Source organism: Carassius gibelio, chromosome B7 (genome assembly GCF_023724105.1).
Source record: "Carassius gibelio isolate Cgi1373 ecotype wild population from Czech Republic chromosome B7, carGib1.2-hapl.c, whole genome shotgun sequence".
Classification (NCBI taxonomy): domain Eukaryota; kingdom Metazoa; phylum Chordata; class Actinopteri; order Cypriniformes; family Cyprinidae; genus Carassius; species Carassius gibelio.
In genome coordinates this window covers 2,265,714-2,283,496 of record NC_068402.1, presented here as the reverse complement: position 1 = coordinate 2,283,496, position 17,783 = coordinate 2,265,714, and the positions used below count along the sequence as shown (strand labels likewise).

Below are 17,783 nucleotides of genomic sequence, written 5' to 3'. Positions count from 1 at the left end.
TATTTCTAGTTTTCAGCTGCTTCAGAATTATTATTATATTTCATTCCATGTTTGGAGATTATCAAATGGAACTTTCTGTTGACGTTTGCTCTTAAAACAAAGAAAACGTTTGGAACGTTCATTCAAAAATAGAGTTTAATCGCTCAACGTCAGCAAAAACGTGCTTGGAACATGTTTTCCTTTGACTGACTGACATTGTGTGCCAATAAATATGATTTGAGAAGGAGGGAAGGTGAGAACGACGCAGTGTTGTGTTCTTCTTCTCGATGCGCCTGAAGCGCTGGTGTGATAGGGAAGTGAAACGAGCTTCTCGATGTGGAAGCGTCGCCATTAACGAGGAACTCGGAGGAACGGACGGACTCAGACGGAATATGATCGATTTGAGAACTCTCCGGTTGAGTAGTTGAGTAGATCAGACGCTCGGTGAGGAGATGGACGAATCTCTGTGCATCAGGTTCAAGGTGATCCGGGATGAATGTCTGCAGGGCTGGAGGAGCGTCGGAACCGGCGGATTCGGTCAGATCTACCGGGCCAAGCACAAGACCCTGGGGATGGACGTGGCCATAAAGTTATTACATTATAAACACGGGTAATTACAGCACGGGGACATCCTTACATGCTTGCCTTGATAACCACAGCTTACACAGCCCAGTCCAATCTTAATATTGTACAGTGCGTTAACTTGTTCTTCAGGTAGCATGAGATGCGCTCATTCTTTATGATTTTGATCATTGTGTTAAATGGAGAGGTGGGGGCAAGTTGAGACACTGGGAAGTTGTCTGTATCACGTGAGCACAGTAAAACCAGATTGAGAGCCAGAACATTAGGACAGATAGAGCTCTGTGTCACGAGACTTTCAATGAAGAGAGTAACATTTAGTTTATTTTGTCCAGAACTGTAGCTTGGAGTTTGTTTCCACTCTTGATGAGTTGTATTGTGTTGTCCATAGCATACTAATAACTGACATGTGTGAGTGTTTCATATTTAAAAAGTACACTCACTGTAAAAAATAAATAAATAAATCGATGCAATGGACATATTAATTTTTTTTACGAAATTGCTAATAAATTTCACAAATACCAGTAGCTTGAACTGGATGAAAAATTGTGTAGTATTATTAAGAAGACTGAAATAGTGTATTTTCTTGTAAAAGGCACTCCAGTAATCTTTATTTCATTTCCAACTTCACAAATATATATATATATATATATATATATATATATATATATATATATATATATATATATATATATATATATATATATATATATATTTTTTTTTTTTACAATATAAAACACATATTTTGGAATAAATAAATAAACAAAAGTATGTAATATTTCAGGAATTTTCAAATAAAATGTCACATTTAGTTTTCTTTTTAATTATTTGAGAAATTTACAAGCAATGTAAAAGTGAAAACTGTTCCATTTCCATTTACCTGTATATTCAGTCATTTAGCAGACACTTATACAAAGAGATTTACAAATGAGGACAACAGAAGCAATCAAAATCAATAAAAGAGCAATGATACACACGTGATGTGACATGTGTTGGGATAGTTGTAGTGTAGTGAAAGCAGTGTTTTGGCAAAAACTGGGTCACCATGGCAGACTTGTGTGTGTGTGTGTGTGTGTGTGTACATGTATGAGCATTACTGTATTTTCATGAAGAAAGATGTGGCCTGGTTTGTTTCTCCTCCTGAAGGAGCTCGGCGTCCTCCATCCAGAGGGAAGCGCACCTGATGTTCCAGGGAGGGAATCCTAACGTGATCAGGATCTTGGGTTTGTACGAGGGCCGTGTGGACGGCGAGCGGCTGCAGTCGGGGCTGGTGATGGAGTTCATGCCCAAGGGTTCGGTGGCCGATCTGCTGCAGACGCTGGCCGGGCCGCCGCCGTGGCCTTTGACCTTCCGCATGGCCCACGAGATCAGCCTGGGCATGAACTTCCTCCATCATCTGTCTCCTCCGCTCCTGCATCTGGACCTGAAGCCCAGTAACGTGCTGCTGGACGACAGCCTCCGAGCCAAGGCCAGTTCACATCCAGACACACTCTCACATCGTTATATAGTTTCTATACAGTAGTCAAAACTATTTCCTGAGTCGTCAGTGTTAATTGTTATGGATTCTGCTTTATGATTATATATAATAAAAACCAATGTTTTTTTTTTACCATTTAATTAATCCTCTTATTCGTAATTAAATTCAATAAAAAAAAAAATGGTGATATTCCATTTTTAATACACGTTGGTCTTTATTTGGATCAAATGAATTCTCTCAGCTCTAAACTTCTGTCTTCAGTTGGATCCAAATGTAATCGAGGTCAAATGATTTCATTGATGTGTTTACATGAAGGCTACTGGGCTTGATTATTAATAGATTGTGCGGTTGAATCTAAGCAACTGTGAACCACTTCCTTGTTTTCTGTGTGGATCTGCAGCTCTTTCAGTGTTGAAGCTCATCGAGAGTCACTTGAAGAGTGTAGGACACAATACAGCTGGGAATATCCCCACAAACCATCTTCTGTGGTGCTCCTCCACACCGCTTTAACACAAAGAGCGAGTGTAGTTCACTCCTTGAGCGGGAGAAACCCCTCCAGGTCCAGACAGACTCTCACAAGATGATCACGAGACCAAGACGAAGACGTAAAACAGACTCCTCCAGGAATGAGACCTTTTGACCTTTCTTACAGAAACGGAAACTGTCTTAAAGGGACGGTTCACCCCCCAAATAAATCTTTAAAAGTTGATCGTGTTGCATTGCTAAAAAACACATCCGTCGTTAAATTCACAGAGCTACTGTTGAAAATATTAAAATCTGTGTCCATATCAGGTTATTGCTTGAAATAATGTGTATAATCACGATTGTCAGCGCCCTTTGAGTGTGAAACAGGCATAATGCATTGAGACTTTAATTCACCCTTGCTTTGTTTTCCCCGCAGCTCACAGATTTCGGTCTGTCTCGAGTGGCTCGGAGCGTTTCTAGATGCCGAGAGAATGAGGATGATGATGGAGGAACGCTGAGCTACATGCCTCCTGAAGCGCTGCAGTCCATCAACCATAAAGCCAGCAAAGCCACTGACGTCTACAGGTGACCACAGACACATCACACACACTGAAGATGGGGTTTCATGGGTTTACCTCACACAGGCTGCATGCATCAGATCAAAAATACAGTACAATTATAATGTAAAACAGATGCTGTGAATCTGTGTTAAAGTGTAATGTATTTCTGTGATGCTCCGCTGTATTTTCAGCATCATTCCTCCAGTCTTCAGTGTCACATGATCTTCAGAAATCAGAATAATATGATGATTTACTGCTCAAGAAACATTTCTGATTGTTATCAATGTTGAACACAGTCGTGCTGCACAATATTTATGTGGAAATTGTGATGTATTTTATTTTTCAGGATTCACAGATGAACAGAAAGCTCAAAAACATTTTAAATGTTACAAAAGATTTCTATTTCAAATAAATGCTGTTCATTTGTGTAACATTCTAAATGTTTTTACTCTCACTTTTGATCAATTTAATGCATCCTTGACTGATGAAAGTGTAAAAAAAAGGCCCAAATGTGTAAAAAAATATAGATTTAAATTGTTATATCGCTTGCATTTTTTTTTTTATCTGAAAAAAAAATAAAATAAAATAAATAAAAAAATAAAAAAAATAAAAAATAAAAAATAAAAAAAATAAATATATATATATATATATATATACACATTTTGTATTTTGATCATCTATTCATGCAATAAAAACATTTTAGTTTTTTTGTTGTTTTTTTACTTATTTACAATTTCGGCTAAATGGTTGTCTCTTAAAATGTTATTTTACAAAATCTGGAAAGTAAATGAATCAAATAAAATAAATGACATCTTAGTTTCAGCTTTGCTCGCTCCGTGTCTAATAAAGCAGTGCACATACTCTGGTCTGATATACTGCATTAATCATGTCTCAGAGATAAACTAAACAAATACAATTAAAGAAACTTCACTTCTGTATTCTTCACAGCCGCGAACCTTAAAGAGCCGGTACACACATCTAACATATCTTCAATATAAAACACAGAATATTTATTCAGATGGCACACATGAATGAAGTGACACGAGGTGTAGTGTGTGCTAAAGTGTGAGGTCTGCTCTGCAGTTACGGCGTTCTGCTGTGGTCCATCGTCACAGGGAAGGAGCCGTATGAAGGTACGCATTCCGCAGTGATCTCTGTCTGGCGTCCGCAGCATCTCTCACTCGTGTCTGTCCCGCAGGAGCTCAGTCCACACTCGTGCGCTTCCGGATCCCTCTGGGGGACAGACCTGACCTGACCTCCATCGACCCCCGCGGGGTTAAAGGCCTGGACGAGATGAGGCAGCTCATGACCGAGTGCTGGCATCAGGAGCCCAGAAGCAGACCGTCCTTCCTCGGTGAGACGCCAACCCTCAACTGTGTCACCGCATCGGATATCAACAGATTTTAGTTTCAAGCAGTCTATTAAGATGAATCTGTAACCCACTATTATACTTTCAGACTGTGTTCACGCGACTGAGAAGATCTTTCAGATGCACAGACACAGACTCAATGATGCCGTCCATGATGTTCTGAAGCAGCTGGTACGGTCTTTGTGTTTCTAACCAGTGCTTATTCACCATTTCCATCCCACGCTGAAAGTAAAGTTTACACTCTTTAACCTCCTGAAACCCGAGAGATTGCCTGTTGTGCATTTTATAATTTTTCTGGCTATTTGGGATATGTAGGACCTAATAAGTATAATACCTAAAATTTGTTTTTGTACAGGAAGTAGTTTTCCCAGAAAAAAGATGTCCTCATGTGAGGACAGTGGGTCTATCATGATGTGAAATGCTGCAAAGCAGTTTCATTCACTTTGCAAGCACAGATGCACATTGCATGTCATGCATCGCACACAGGATTTTCCCAGTGCAGCCTTGTGCTCTGCATTCATGCATTTCATTTATAAAGTTATGTTATGTCCTCGGCAGAGGACATCGGGACTCAATTTCTAAAAAAAAAATGAAAAGACATGAATGAAAATGCATAGGCAAAAACAATAGATTTTTTTAAATCACCAATAAATTTTTAATGTTCAAGATTTTTTTTTTTTTTTTTACCAAACTTTGTATAAAGATGATTCTCAACTATGGTATAACAGAATAATTCAGTATAACATTTTTCTTTCTGCAAAATGTGTGTAAAATTACCATTAATGGGTTTTCTAATTATATACAATGTATCTATAAACTAAATCTAATTTGCATATAAATGTGTTTTTGGGGCAACATGTAATGAAAAAAGAAGTGTAATAATGTGAGTAATAATTGTCAAGATTTTCATAATAATATATAATATTTCATAGAATATTGAAATATAATTTCTTTCTCTATTCATTTGTTATGTCTCCAAAAATGCGTCATAAGCATGCGTTTAGTCCCGGTGTCCTCATCTGAGGACATGTATGAAATCAATGTCCTGTTTAGTAACAGAAAGTCATATTTTGATTTGAAACCCCATAACATATTTCTGAGATGTTGATTTATGACACAGAATTTAAAAATTAGACAGATTTAAATGATAACTACAATATATTATAGAAATATTATCATATTTCTATAAGAGTGTCATTAAATTAATTTCAGACATTTTGATGACCAAGGAGAGGGAGTGGTCATGTGAAACATCCAATCATTTGGTATCTCTGAAAAGCCCTGAATGTGCTCTGTACAGGACATCCAGATCTAAAACTGTGGCATGAACAGACTCAGAGAAATTCACAAAAATATAATGTCCTCATATGAGGCCACAGGGTCTCAAGAGGTTAAGCCTTATTTTTATCCTCAGTTAACACTATCTTTTCCTATGAGCAGGAGGATGACATTTGTTCCGGTTTGAAATCAATCCAGATCAGCCGTAAACCACACAATGGTATGCTTTTTATTTGATAAATAACGCATTATTTTAATTCTGTTGTTTGCAAAAAAAAAATATATATATATTATTTTGCTTCCGTTTAACATTATAAACTTGTGTTTAACTGAAATTAAACTTTTATTTAAAAACATTTTATTTTATTTTTTATTCGTCTCCACTGTGTCCGTGTTGTTTTTTTATCACTAAAATTAAATCAGCAAGCTCAGCTCAAACACATAATGCAAAAGTAACATAAATAGTGCTGTCAAACTAATTAATCATGATTAATCACATCCAAAATAAAAGTTTGTATATATAGATATATAATATATATATATAATAAATAAACAGCACACACATGTAGTAATACTATATTATATATATTACTATATATTACTATATATATTATATTATAATATATATATGAGCACACACATGCATGTATATACTTCAGAATAAATATGTTATGTCCATTTATTAAATATATTTATGATATAAATTATAGACGTAGTTACTATTTTCAAAATATGTACTGTATATGTGTATCTATATATATATATATATATATATATATATATATATATATATATATATATATATATATATACATAATAAATATAAACAGAAAACACGTAAATTATGCAGACATAAACGTATTTTGTATGTGGTTTGGCAGCACTAAATGTAATTTATTAATTTATGTCAAAGTAACTAAGAAATGCAATTAGTTACATTTTATGGAGTAACACAATACTGTAATGCATTCATTTTAAAGTAACTTACGCCTAACACAATTTAACACCCAACAAATAAACGACGTCCTGCTCTACTGTATTATTTTTGGAAGTCAAACCTGTCTCATTTTGGCTCTCAGAATAAATATTATTCTTGATTTCTTGATCCTCTTCATTCAGAAGCACAGCCTCAGGTTTCGTCCTGCGTCACTGGACCACTTCCCAAACAGGTCAGTTATACCTCCATCAAAATCATTCAAATCTCGGCTAAATAAAACCATTTAATCAACATAAATATGTCTTGTTTACATTTTATACTCATTTAAATTGTATACAGTTGTATTTCTAACTAAAGCTGCTATCGTATAGAAATATTAAATTAAAGACGTTATCTTTCAGGAAACCGCTGCTGGTTTCACAAAGTCCTCAAAGAAAGGTGATCTGAGCTCCAGAGATGAGTTCACAGAAGCATCTCCTCGTGCTGCTCCGCCGGTGATGTCTGGCAGAACAACACAGGTCTGAAACAAACAAACAAACAAACAAACAAACAAACACATTTCCTATCACTGAGCGCTCTTCTCCTAACGTCCTGCGGTGTGTTTCTCTTACAGCGCCAGATTTCAACACCAGGTCAGTTTTTTTTACTTTATATCCCTGAAAGGATGTGAACTCAGAATCCTAAGAACAATTACTTTTTACAATGTTTTACTCCATGCAGAAACCGGCTTTCACAACTAGTGTACTTCTTTGTTCTAAAAAAAAATAACATTTCCCCTTATCGTACTTCTAAGCTAACAGCAGTTCCCTTTATTTGCAAAAAAAAAACTAAAAAAGAAAGCCTTTATGGTCAGAAGTCCCAGATCTGTCACTAGATGGAGCTGATGGAGGTGACCGATCTGATCTGCTCTTTCTGCTCTTTCTGCTCTCCTCTCAGGCCGAACTCACATCACCATGTCCAACGTCTACGGAGTTCAGATCGGCAACAACAACAGCATGAATATAGTCCAGAGACAGCGGACGAGACACTGGACGGCTCCTTCCAGCGTCAGCACGTCTCGCTCCAGCTCAGAGAAGAAACCTCTGTGACATCTCAAGAGATCAGACCGTTTGGTCTATAACTGAGTCCAGGGGAAATACGGCTGGACACTGAAAAGATTTAGGCCTAAACAGTATAACATTAACTACCCAATAAACTCAATGAGATGCATGTTTGTTAGTCATGCATAAAGTCAGATTAGTAATAAACTATGCAATGTTTTTTTTTTTTTTTATAAACGTATTTTATATAAATATATTTCTTTGTATAATTTGTATATTTTTATATGCATTTAAAAAAAAAAATGCATTTTATTTTCTAAATCTCTCTTTCATTTCGTTTAACCTGAGGTACTTAACTCTAAAACTGAAATAAAAATGACTGAGCATAGAAATTGTACAGAAAAACAAATCAATAATAAATATGACAAAAACATTAAAAAAAAAAATGTATAAAAATGTAATTAAATGACTCACACTGGTGCAGAAATCAGCTGTTTCTGTTTCATTTATGTAAGACTGACAAATAAAAGTCATTAATAAGTTTATTGCCCAAAGTTATAACGGCATAATCCAATGAATAGAAATTGTATATGCAATTCAAATACTCAAGTCTTAAATGCAGGTGTAAATAATGTGAGTGAATGGAGGAGAAACCAGCGAAGAACATTCCCAGCTCAAGTTTACCTCAAACTCAAGGACTAATATTTTGGTGCAGAATATGTATTTTCAGAACCACTGTTTTTTTTGTTTGTGACATTTTCAGGACAATTATATGCATTTAAATCTTCACCATCCAATTGCCAGTATATGTAATAATACAATAATAACTAGGTTTCCTAAATTGAATGTGAAAAATCTTGACATTGATATACTGAATTGTACTGAATTGTATTTGTGCCGGTTTTCTGGCCTGTGCTTCATGTGCGTTATATTCATGAATTGTCACAATGCAGAAAACAACCAAATAAATAAATGATTTGACTTTGGTGATCAGATCAGGAGAACACCGGTGTGCGTCAGTCATCTTCTGTGCTGTCTTCCCTTCAGATAAATGTTATCTTGTTTCCCGAGGTGTGACTCGTGTGTGAGATGATCAGATGGCGGAGGAGGCATCGCGATAATCTGGAGTGACGGTTCGTGTCGTGTAGTCAGCGGGATCCTGGCGTTCAGAGCGTCCTCCATCTGTCCCACCGGATCTAACGGGCACGGATCCGCTCGTGCCGCGCGTCTCCCGGTGATCTGCGCGTGGAACGAGTGGCTGGAGGCAGAAATAGCTGACGATACTAGCTCTCTCAAAACCCTCGCCAGCTCCGCGAGTTACTGTAGTTTTACATGCAGAAGAATGCTAAAAATAATCAAATTGAGTGAAAGTAATGAACGCCTAGAAGCTTCAGCTTTCTAAATAAGAACAACAAAATTCAGCCACCTTTTTTTTTCAGCAGCTTCGAAAAAGGCACCTAAAAAAAAAAAAACAGTTATTAAACTTCTCATATGCCACTGTTATTAGTTATATAACTTCTAATGCCAACCGCCAGATATGCCAAAAATGTATACAATGTATGAACGCACACAGAAAAGAGAAAGTATTTTTTTTTCCATTATTTTATTTTATTGTTATTTATACAGGCTTTATACACACACACACACACACACACACACACACACACACACACATACACATATATCTAGGCTATGTAGTATTTTTTGTTTCTATCCATCCAGTGTCAGTCACTCTCAGTGCCAACTGGCAGGAAAACATGGTAAAAAATGGTAGAATTTTTTTTTATGTTTTCTTTTTTTTTTTTTTTAACATGACTATTAATTTATACAATGAATTATAGCCCTATTATTAAAACAATGAACACTGCAGTCATCAATGGAAATTAAGAGCAACTTTATCTCGAGCACAGGTTTATATATATATTTTTTAACCTTTTTACATTTTTTAACTATACAGGCTACAAGAGTTTTGATGATGTAACGGGATGTCCGGGCCAATCAGAAGCTGTGGATGACAGGGGAGGTCTATAGACTGGAGATGAGGTGGACCTGAGAACAGCCAGGGCCAACCTGTCCCGCTGCATCAGAGAGGCTAAGAGACAGCGCTCCAGGAGGATAGCTCACCAATTCAGTGACAGCAGAGACACTAGGAACCTGTGGCAGGGGATACAGACCATTACGGACTACAAGCCCCCACCATGGACCTGTTACAACAATATCTCTCTGCTGAACGAGCTGAACACCTTCTTCGCTCGCTTTGAGCAACAAAACAGCACCACTGCACAGAAGACTCCACCTCCTCCCGGCGACCAGGTGATGACGCTGACCCCAGACAGCGTGAGGAGATCCTTCAGCAGGATAAATGCCCGCAAAGCTCCGGGTCCTGACAACATCTCTGGGCTTCAATGACTACCGTCCTGTTGCACTTACCCCCATCCTCATGAAGTGCTTTGAACGGCTAGTCATGCACCACATCAAGTCTGCCTTCCCCCCTCCCTGGACCCCTTCCAGTTTGCATATCGTTCCAACCGGTCGACCGATGATGCCATCTCCACTGCCGTCCACTCAGCACTAACACACATCTGGACAAAAAGGACTCATATGTCAAAATGCTGTTCATTGACTTCAGTTCAGCATTCAACACAATCATCCCTCAACAACTCATTCACAAACTGGTCCAGCTGGGTTGTTGGACTTTCTGACTGGAAGACCTCAGGCAGTACGGGTCGGCAGCAACACATCCAGCACCATCACACTGAACACTCGGGCCCCCCAAGGATGTGTGCTGAGCCCCCTCCTCTTTACTTTGCTGACCCACGACTGCACACCGTCACACAACTACAACACAAATCCCCAGGTCCTTCCAACCTTGGTCTGCTCACTTCTTCATTCCGCATGGAACTGACGTCATTCTACTACCTCATCAGTCAGTTCAATAAAATAACTGCTCTTGAGCCATTTGTTACTTTAATCAGACTGAATAAGCCTCTTTTGCACTAAAAATCTTTTTTGTTTGTTTGTTCACTTCACTGGTTTGCACTCCATCTGCCATGTGCCTTGCGCTGCTTTATTTAATTATATGTCTTTTTTGCATTCCCTTATTGTATAGCTGTATCTTTTTATTTTATATTTGATCTAGATTTTTAGGCTTTAATGCTAATGTTATCTGTATTTCGATTATCTGTATGTATGTACTGTACATGTGGAAGAATTGACAATAAAGCAGACTTGACTTCACTTCAAGAGTAATATTAAAGGAATAATTTAAGACAGTTACATAGCATTATCAGCATATGTTGACGTAATTTCATTGTCTCAGAGAATTTGCACTGTTAATGAAGCCATGCAGTGTAAGGGGTAACGAGAGTTTAGCATTCGGATTACTTTTTTCAAGTAACTAGTAAAGTAATGCTTTCCTTTTTAATTTACAAGAAAATATCGGAGTTACTTTTTCAAAAAAGTAACACCAGTTACTTTGTTTCCTTTTAATTTTACCCTTTAGCGTGAAAGGGCTTTGACATGGACTATGAATAGAACTTATATGAAAACCATCAAGCCCTGCTCATATTTAAAAAGTAACGTGAAAGTAAAGCAAAATTAACATAATGTATCACAAAAATGTAACTAAGTAACATAATAAGTTACTTTTTAGGGAGTAACGCAATATTGTAATGCTTTACTTTTAAAAGGAACTTTTAGTTATGGATTAACCCACATTTACTCACCCACAAGTGTGATTCCACCCCTTGTATGTACTGATATGTTCTCAGATTTGTGAGTTTATATCTCACAATGCTGAGAAAAAAAAAATTGTGAGATAAAAAGTTGCAATTACCCTTTTCTATTTATTTTTATTCAGTGGTGGAAATGGGTGTTTTTAATGCACGACAGAATCTATGAGAGGGATGGAAAATTTGACCACTCTGACTGCCGTTGTCAGTCTCTCTCATTTGTTTCTTTTGATTAAAACTTGTGTTTCTCTTTTGCTATTTGAGCAAATGGAATATAAAAAATATATTCAGCTATATGACAGCTATAGATATATATATATATATAAATATATATATATATATATATATATATACAAATATATGACAGCTTCTGGTGCTGAGAGACCCGGAAATGTCAAAAAGGTCCATTGTATTCTTTTCATACTATGGAAGTCAATGGCTACCTTCAACTGTTTACCTACCAACATTCTTCAAACTATCTCCGTTTTTGGGTGAGCTGTCCCTTTAAAGCTCCCTTTAAAAAGAATATGCTATATTTCCATATATTCACACCATGATCATTTGAAGCCAGAAACAGGACATGTGCTGTCATTGAATATCCTGGAGGAAGTCGCTTTTTTGGCTCTGGCGTCTGTGGCCAGAACAACAGATGGTGGATAATGATGATAAATAGACTCTGCAGCCATTTGTGTCCATTTACTCTCTGACCTTCATGGCAGAATGAAACCATGACTCGTTTCACAGGCGAGACACTACAGAATAGAAATGATAACTAATAGATATCTACATACTTTAACACGATTGTGGAAGTAGTAATTGTTTTGTCTTAGTAAACCAGAAAACAAATACAATTTTACCACCAGGAATAAAATATTGTATGAAATCAGGCAAATGATATATGAACAAACCCATCAGTAGAAACCTTCAGAATATAGAGAGTAATAAATCTGCTGAGTTTGGTGTTTGCTGCAGTGAAGATAAAAGACTATTAAAGATATGTACTGTAACTGAAGTCCACAGACAAAAGTAAACACTTATATGTGTAGTTTGGATGTTTTTAGTTTTTTTTTTACACTAGTGTCTTGCCTTAGGATGTTTTATGGAAGTCCACCATGTAGGGATTCACCAGAAAATTAATTCCTGCCAATAAGGATGGTTTTATGATCACCGTATTCTTTCATCTGTTGGTCAAAAACAGAAGATGCTCCAATGTAGACTCATTCATGCTTCAACACATCAGAATTTTATTGTACAGTTGGAATAATTCACTTTAAACATCAGTTATGTCCCATTCAATCTCAGATGTCACGACTTTCACACGTGCATCAAACTATTAAAATCATACCTGATCTGCCCAATGCTTTGTTTGCAAAAATATATGTAAAATACTCCATCACTAAAAAGAATATATATATATATATATATATATATATTTATTTTTTTTCCCCTCTGGATTTTACAATTTTTCTTTAGTGCATGCTTGTTTCCCTTAACTAGTGTGTGTGTGCCTTAATCTTTATTTAATTTTAATTGAAAATACCAAAAATGTCCCAAATGCAAGTTACAGAATTGCAAAGTTTCAAATTCAAAATGAAAAGATTGCGCAACATATTATATAATATTTAGTTTGACGTCCTGAGGTTGATGATGATCACCACAATCTTCTGGTTTAACACTCTTCACTGATTATCTGTCAAAAGGGAATATTTTTACACTCCATTATGTATCTTGTTAGTGGATAGTGCCATATAACGTGCATCAAGCAGGTTCATGCATATAGAAAAGAAGCCCGGCAGGGTGTGTAAGTACAAGAACAGAAGAAGCATCCTTGTCTGAACACTTATGAACTTGTGAACATGTCCTTCTGCTGAACGTGCGCTTCTTATCAGTTTTCTGCATGGACTTCCTTCTAAGAGGGAAAGACCAGGAAGCCGGAGAAGGTGGAGTATTTCCAGCCGCCCATCAGGTTTCCTCTCTCCAGTTTGAGGTAGGCCTTGTCTCCTCTCTCCATCGTAACCAGCCCGGCGTTGGTCGCTGCCTCCCGCGTCACATCCTGATCACCAGCAAACGCTGAGATCACCGGCCAGCCGTTCAACACCAGGCTCACCTGGACACGGAGAGCCAGGAAGAAAGGAATCCTTACAATCTTTAATAATAATAGCAACTGGATTTAAAATCACATCTGTGCAATGAACAGGAATGTTTTCGTACAGTGTATGGTGGCTTTTAGATGTCATGCTGAAAAGAAAAACTAGTTGGAAACTGTTAAATGTGGCGGGTTTTTTTTTTTTTTTTTGTCATCTGTTGTCACTAAAAAGTTTAAACAAAAAATTAATTCAGACAAAAATGAAAGAATGTAGCATTCTCACACCAGCGGATGCCCTGCCGTGAATGGGTACAACAGTGAAAAAGTGCATCTGCTGTTGTCTCTCACATATTTGTTATTAGATCTGTTTAAACGCTGCTTGATCTGTGCAGATTTCTCTCCTGATTCAGACCAGAACACTTCTTCACTGGAGGAAGTGTTATTATGATTATTGACTCTATGTGTTTGAGTTAAAATCATCTTAATGCTGGATTTGTTTTATCCTTTGTCTTCTCCAGATGTTCACTGATGGACTGGAGTGCTGTGGATTATTGTGATGTTTTTATCAGACTCTCATTCTGACGGCACCCATTCACTGCAGAGCATCCATTGATGAGACACTGATGCAGTGCTACATTTCTACAAACCCGATGAAGACACAAACTCATCCTAATCTTGAATGATGAACACATTTTCATCTCATTTTCATTTTTAGATATCTGTTATTTTTTTCTCCATGCGGCTCTGCGTCAAGTGTTTATAAATGGATCTTTTGACACACCTGTATAGTTTGTCTGTTGTAAACTTTCACCACATTGAAACTGAAGCTATACACTCCTTTTCTAGGAGCCACGAAAACGCTCCGTGCCGGATCGAAATGACTCCCAACGTTCACCAGAACCTGATGGAATAAGAAAGACACATGGAAAGCATTGGGTCTGTTATAGCACTAGCTGCTGCTGATAGAGGAATGATCATATGATCCATGCATCATTACCTGGTCGAAGTATATGGTCATGGTGCGGTTGCTCATCTCAGACGGTTCGTGGTTGTTGTTCCTCACAGCCGAGAAGGCGATGCGGCCGTTTCCGGAGCGCACCGACATTCCCAAAGCATTCCCAGCAGGTTCTGTGGTCGGTGTGGAGTCACAAACGACTAAACACTTCCCTTCCAGCACGATGGGCTCCGTGTCATTCTGACCCCGAACCAGCAGGGGGCCCATCAGACAGAGAAGAGCTAACCGTGTGCCGCTCATCTGAACACGTGGATGTTTAGCTCGTTTCACTGCCTGCCTCCACTGCTTTACCTGCAGGTCCAGAGCAAACGCAGAAATATCCAGCAGTGACCCACTAGTGAACAAGGACCTTCCCTTCCAGACCACTCAACTAGACAACAGCACATGCAGACGGAGAAGAGCACATCTGAAGACTCGTGTGCAGATACGCATACGATGGTTTTGACTTCAGCATTTGCGTGTGCTGTAAGTCACTGGACCACCACAATACACACTCACACACACTCACACACCGGCCATCTGGACCAGACGTCCCTCGTGAAGAGACCATCTGCCTTCCCATCATGCTTCTGAAACATTCCAACACACACACACACACACACATTGTGTCTGCATTCATCTCTATAGCGCATCTCTCTCACTGAACTAAAATCATTAAAGCTTATTAAACATCAAATATCATCTTACCTTCAGTGCTAAAGGTTCACTGTCACTCCATCACCGGACAATCACATCCCGTCCATCTCTCTGTGGCTCTGAACCTAAACCTAGTGCACTGTCTGCATAGGCAGTATTTTAAGGTATCATGGTGCTGATAGAAGAGTTGTTGCCAACAACTGGGTGGCAAAAATGGAGTTTCGCTGTGGATTTAGAGTGAGATGGAGGAAATGCCAAACTGTCCCTCCTTTTTAAACATTTAAAAAAAAAAAAAAAAAAATTGATATCTGTAAGTTAAGTATTTATATTTAACTAGAGAACTTTAAATTATCAAGGAACAGTGGAGATGTGCAGGCTTTCAGGTTTTTTATCTTACAGCATCGCAACAGGGTTTGGATCAGAGCTGTTCTTGCCAAAGTTGCCCATCATTCAAACTGATTTGAAATACAGCGATCTTTCTACTCTTTAAATCAGTTACTTTATTTCTTTATCTTTAAACAACCAGAAGACAATGAGCGTTTTATTTTCATTAAGTCAAGTCAAGTCACCTTTATTTATATAGCGCTTTAAACAAAATACATTGCGTCAAAGCAACTGAACAACATTCATTAGGAAAACAGTGTCAATAATGCAAAATGATAGTTAAAGGCAGTTCATCATTGAATTCGGTGATGTCATCTCTGTTCAGTTTAAATAGTGTCTGTGCATTTTTTTGCAATAAAGTCAACGATGCTGTTGAGGGATGATTGTGTTGAATGCTGAACTGAAGTCTATGAACAGGAGGAAGTTTGAGGCGTACTGCCACTGGACTAATAATCTTGGTGACAGTAAACGGGCCGATAAATTTGGGAGCAAGCTTCTTACAGACGGAACGGAGAGGAATATCTTTAGATGAAAGCCACACTTTTTGACCAATGACGTAGATGGGTGGCGATCGGCCTGGGCCTTGGTGTGTGCCCCCACCAGGAGGATGGCTTCTCTAGCCCTCCTCCAGGTGCAGTGGCACCTCTGGACAAAGGCGTGAGCAGAGGGGACCGCGACTTTGGATTCCATACTCTGAAAGATAGGTGGCTGGTGACTTATGCTACACTCAAACGGAGATAGGCCCGTGGATGACACTGGTAAAGAACTGAGTGCGTACTCCACCCATGAGAGTTGCTGACTCCAAGTGGATGGGTTTTGAGACAAATCTTGGTTGACACTCTCCGTCTGACCATTACTCTGGGGATGAAACCCAGAAGAAAGACTAACAGTCGCCCCTAACAAACGAAAAAATTCTTTCCAAAATTTGGAAACAAACTGAGGCCCCCTGTCAGAGACCACATCTACCATGAATACGAAAGACGACAGCAACCGCTGTTTCTCTGGCTGAGGGTAATTTGGGCAGAGGAACAAAATGAGTTGCCTTCGAGAACCGGTCCACCACGGTCAAAACTACCGTGTTACCTTGCAATGGCGGGAGTCCCGAAACAAAATCTAGCAAAATGTGGGACCAGGGTCTCGAACGAACTGACAGCGGCTGAAGGAGTCCAGCAGGGGGTCGATTGGAAACCTTAGAAGTGGCACAGACAGAGCAAGCCAAAACAAAAGGACGTATATTCCGGGCCATAGAGTGCCACCAGAACCGCTGTTTGACAAGAAATACTGTACGATTTACCCCTGGATGACAAGCTACTTTGGAACAATGGCCCCAACGGATGACCTCGGACCGTAATTCTTCTGGCACAAATAAACTACTCGGTGGGCATCCAGGCAGAGGCGTTACCCCTTTTAAAGCCTTACGGACCTTCGACTCGATCTCCCAAGTCATACCAAATACCACGATGTCATGTGGCACTATAGACTCAGGAGACAACGGGCATTCAGATTTATCAAAAATAAACGACTGAAAAATAAGGCCCACCAAGCTTGCCTAGAATTGAACCTTTTAGCATAACTGATGTATTCAAGGTTCTTATGGTCAGTCCAGACTATAAAAGGTTCCTCCAAATCCTCCAACCAATGACGCCATTCTTCCAAAGCGAGCTTAACCGCCAGCAACTCTCTATTACCAATGTCATAATTACATTCGGCAGGAGAAAAACGGTGAGAATAATATGCGCAAGGGTGAACCTTACCATCCGTGGAAGAATGCTGGGAAAGAACCGCACCACCTCTGATGCATCGACCTCCACCACGAACTGACGGAAGGGGTCAGGGGCCACCAGAATGGGAGCTGAAACAAAGCAACTCTTTAATTTGCAAAACGCAGCTTCCGCCACACTAAACCACCTGAACGTCATCTTGGCGGAGGTCAAGGCAGACAAAGGGGCGACGAGCTGGCTGTAATTGCGAATAACAAGCTGGTAAAAATTGGCAAAGCCCAGTAACCTCTGCAGGGCCTTGCGGGAATCCGGGGTTGGCCAATCTACCCCAGCCTGAACTTTGTTAGGATCCATGCGTAATCCCTCGGATGATATGATGTACCCTACAAAAGAAACAGATTGTGCATGAAAAATGCATTTCTCCGCCTTGACAAAAAGCCCATTCTCTAGCAGCCTCTGAAGCACTACCCTGACGTGCTGAACATGTTCCTAAAGAGAATGAGAAAATATCAAAATGTCATCCAGG

General features: G+C 38.8%; 2 protein-coding genes across 2 annotated transcripts; one reads left to right on the top strand and one right to left on the bottom strand.

The window, feature by feature from the left end:
* The first annotated feature begins 191 nt into the window (after positions 1 to 191).
* On the top strand, positions 192 to 8,692 carry LOC127962248 (receptor-interacting serine/threonine-protein kinase 3). The gene is made up of 11 exons (XM_052561795.1): positions 192 to 589; positions 1,705 to 2,026; positions 2,937 to 3,085; positions 4,144 to 4,193; positions 4,259 to 4,414; positions 4,518 to 4,600; positions 5,870 to 5,927; positions 6,827 to 6,876; positions 7,046 to 7,162; positions 7,258 to 7,276; positions 7,581 to 8,692. Exons 1-11 carry the CDS (start codon positions 432 to 434, stop codon positions 7,730 to 7,732), a joined length of 1,314 nt encoding a protein of 437 aa, XP_052417755.1. The 5' UTR covers positions 192 to 431; the 3' UTR covers positions 7,733 to 8,692.
* A 3,943-nt stretch (positions 8,693 to 12,635) lies between these two features.
* On the bottom strand, positions 12,636 to 15,007 carry si:dkeyp-74b6.2 (cerebellin-1). The gene is made up of 3 exons (XM_052561829.1): positions 14,499 to 15,007; positions 14,283 to 14,402; positions 12,636 to 13,522 (listed from the first exon to the last, which is right to left on the bottom strand). The coding sequence occupies exons 1-3, from the start codon at positions 14,754 to 14,756 to the stop codon at positions 13,325 to 13,327; spliced, it is 576 nt and encodes a 191-aa protein (XP_052417789.1). The 5' UTR covers positions 14,757 to 15,007; the 3' UTR covers positions 12,636 to 13,324.
* Positions 15,008 to 17,783: the final 2,776 nt, after the last annotated feature.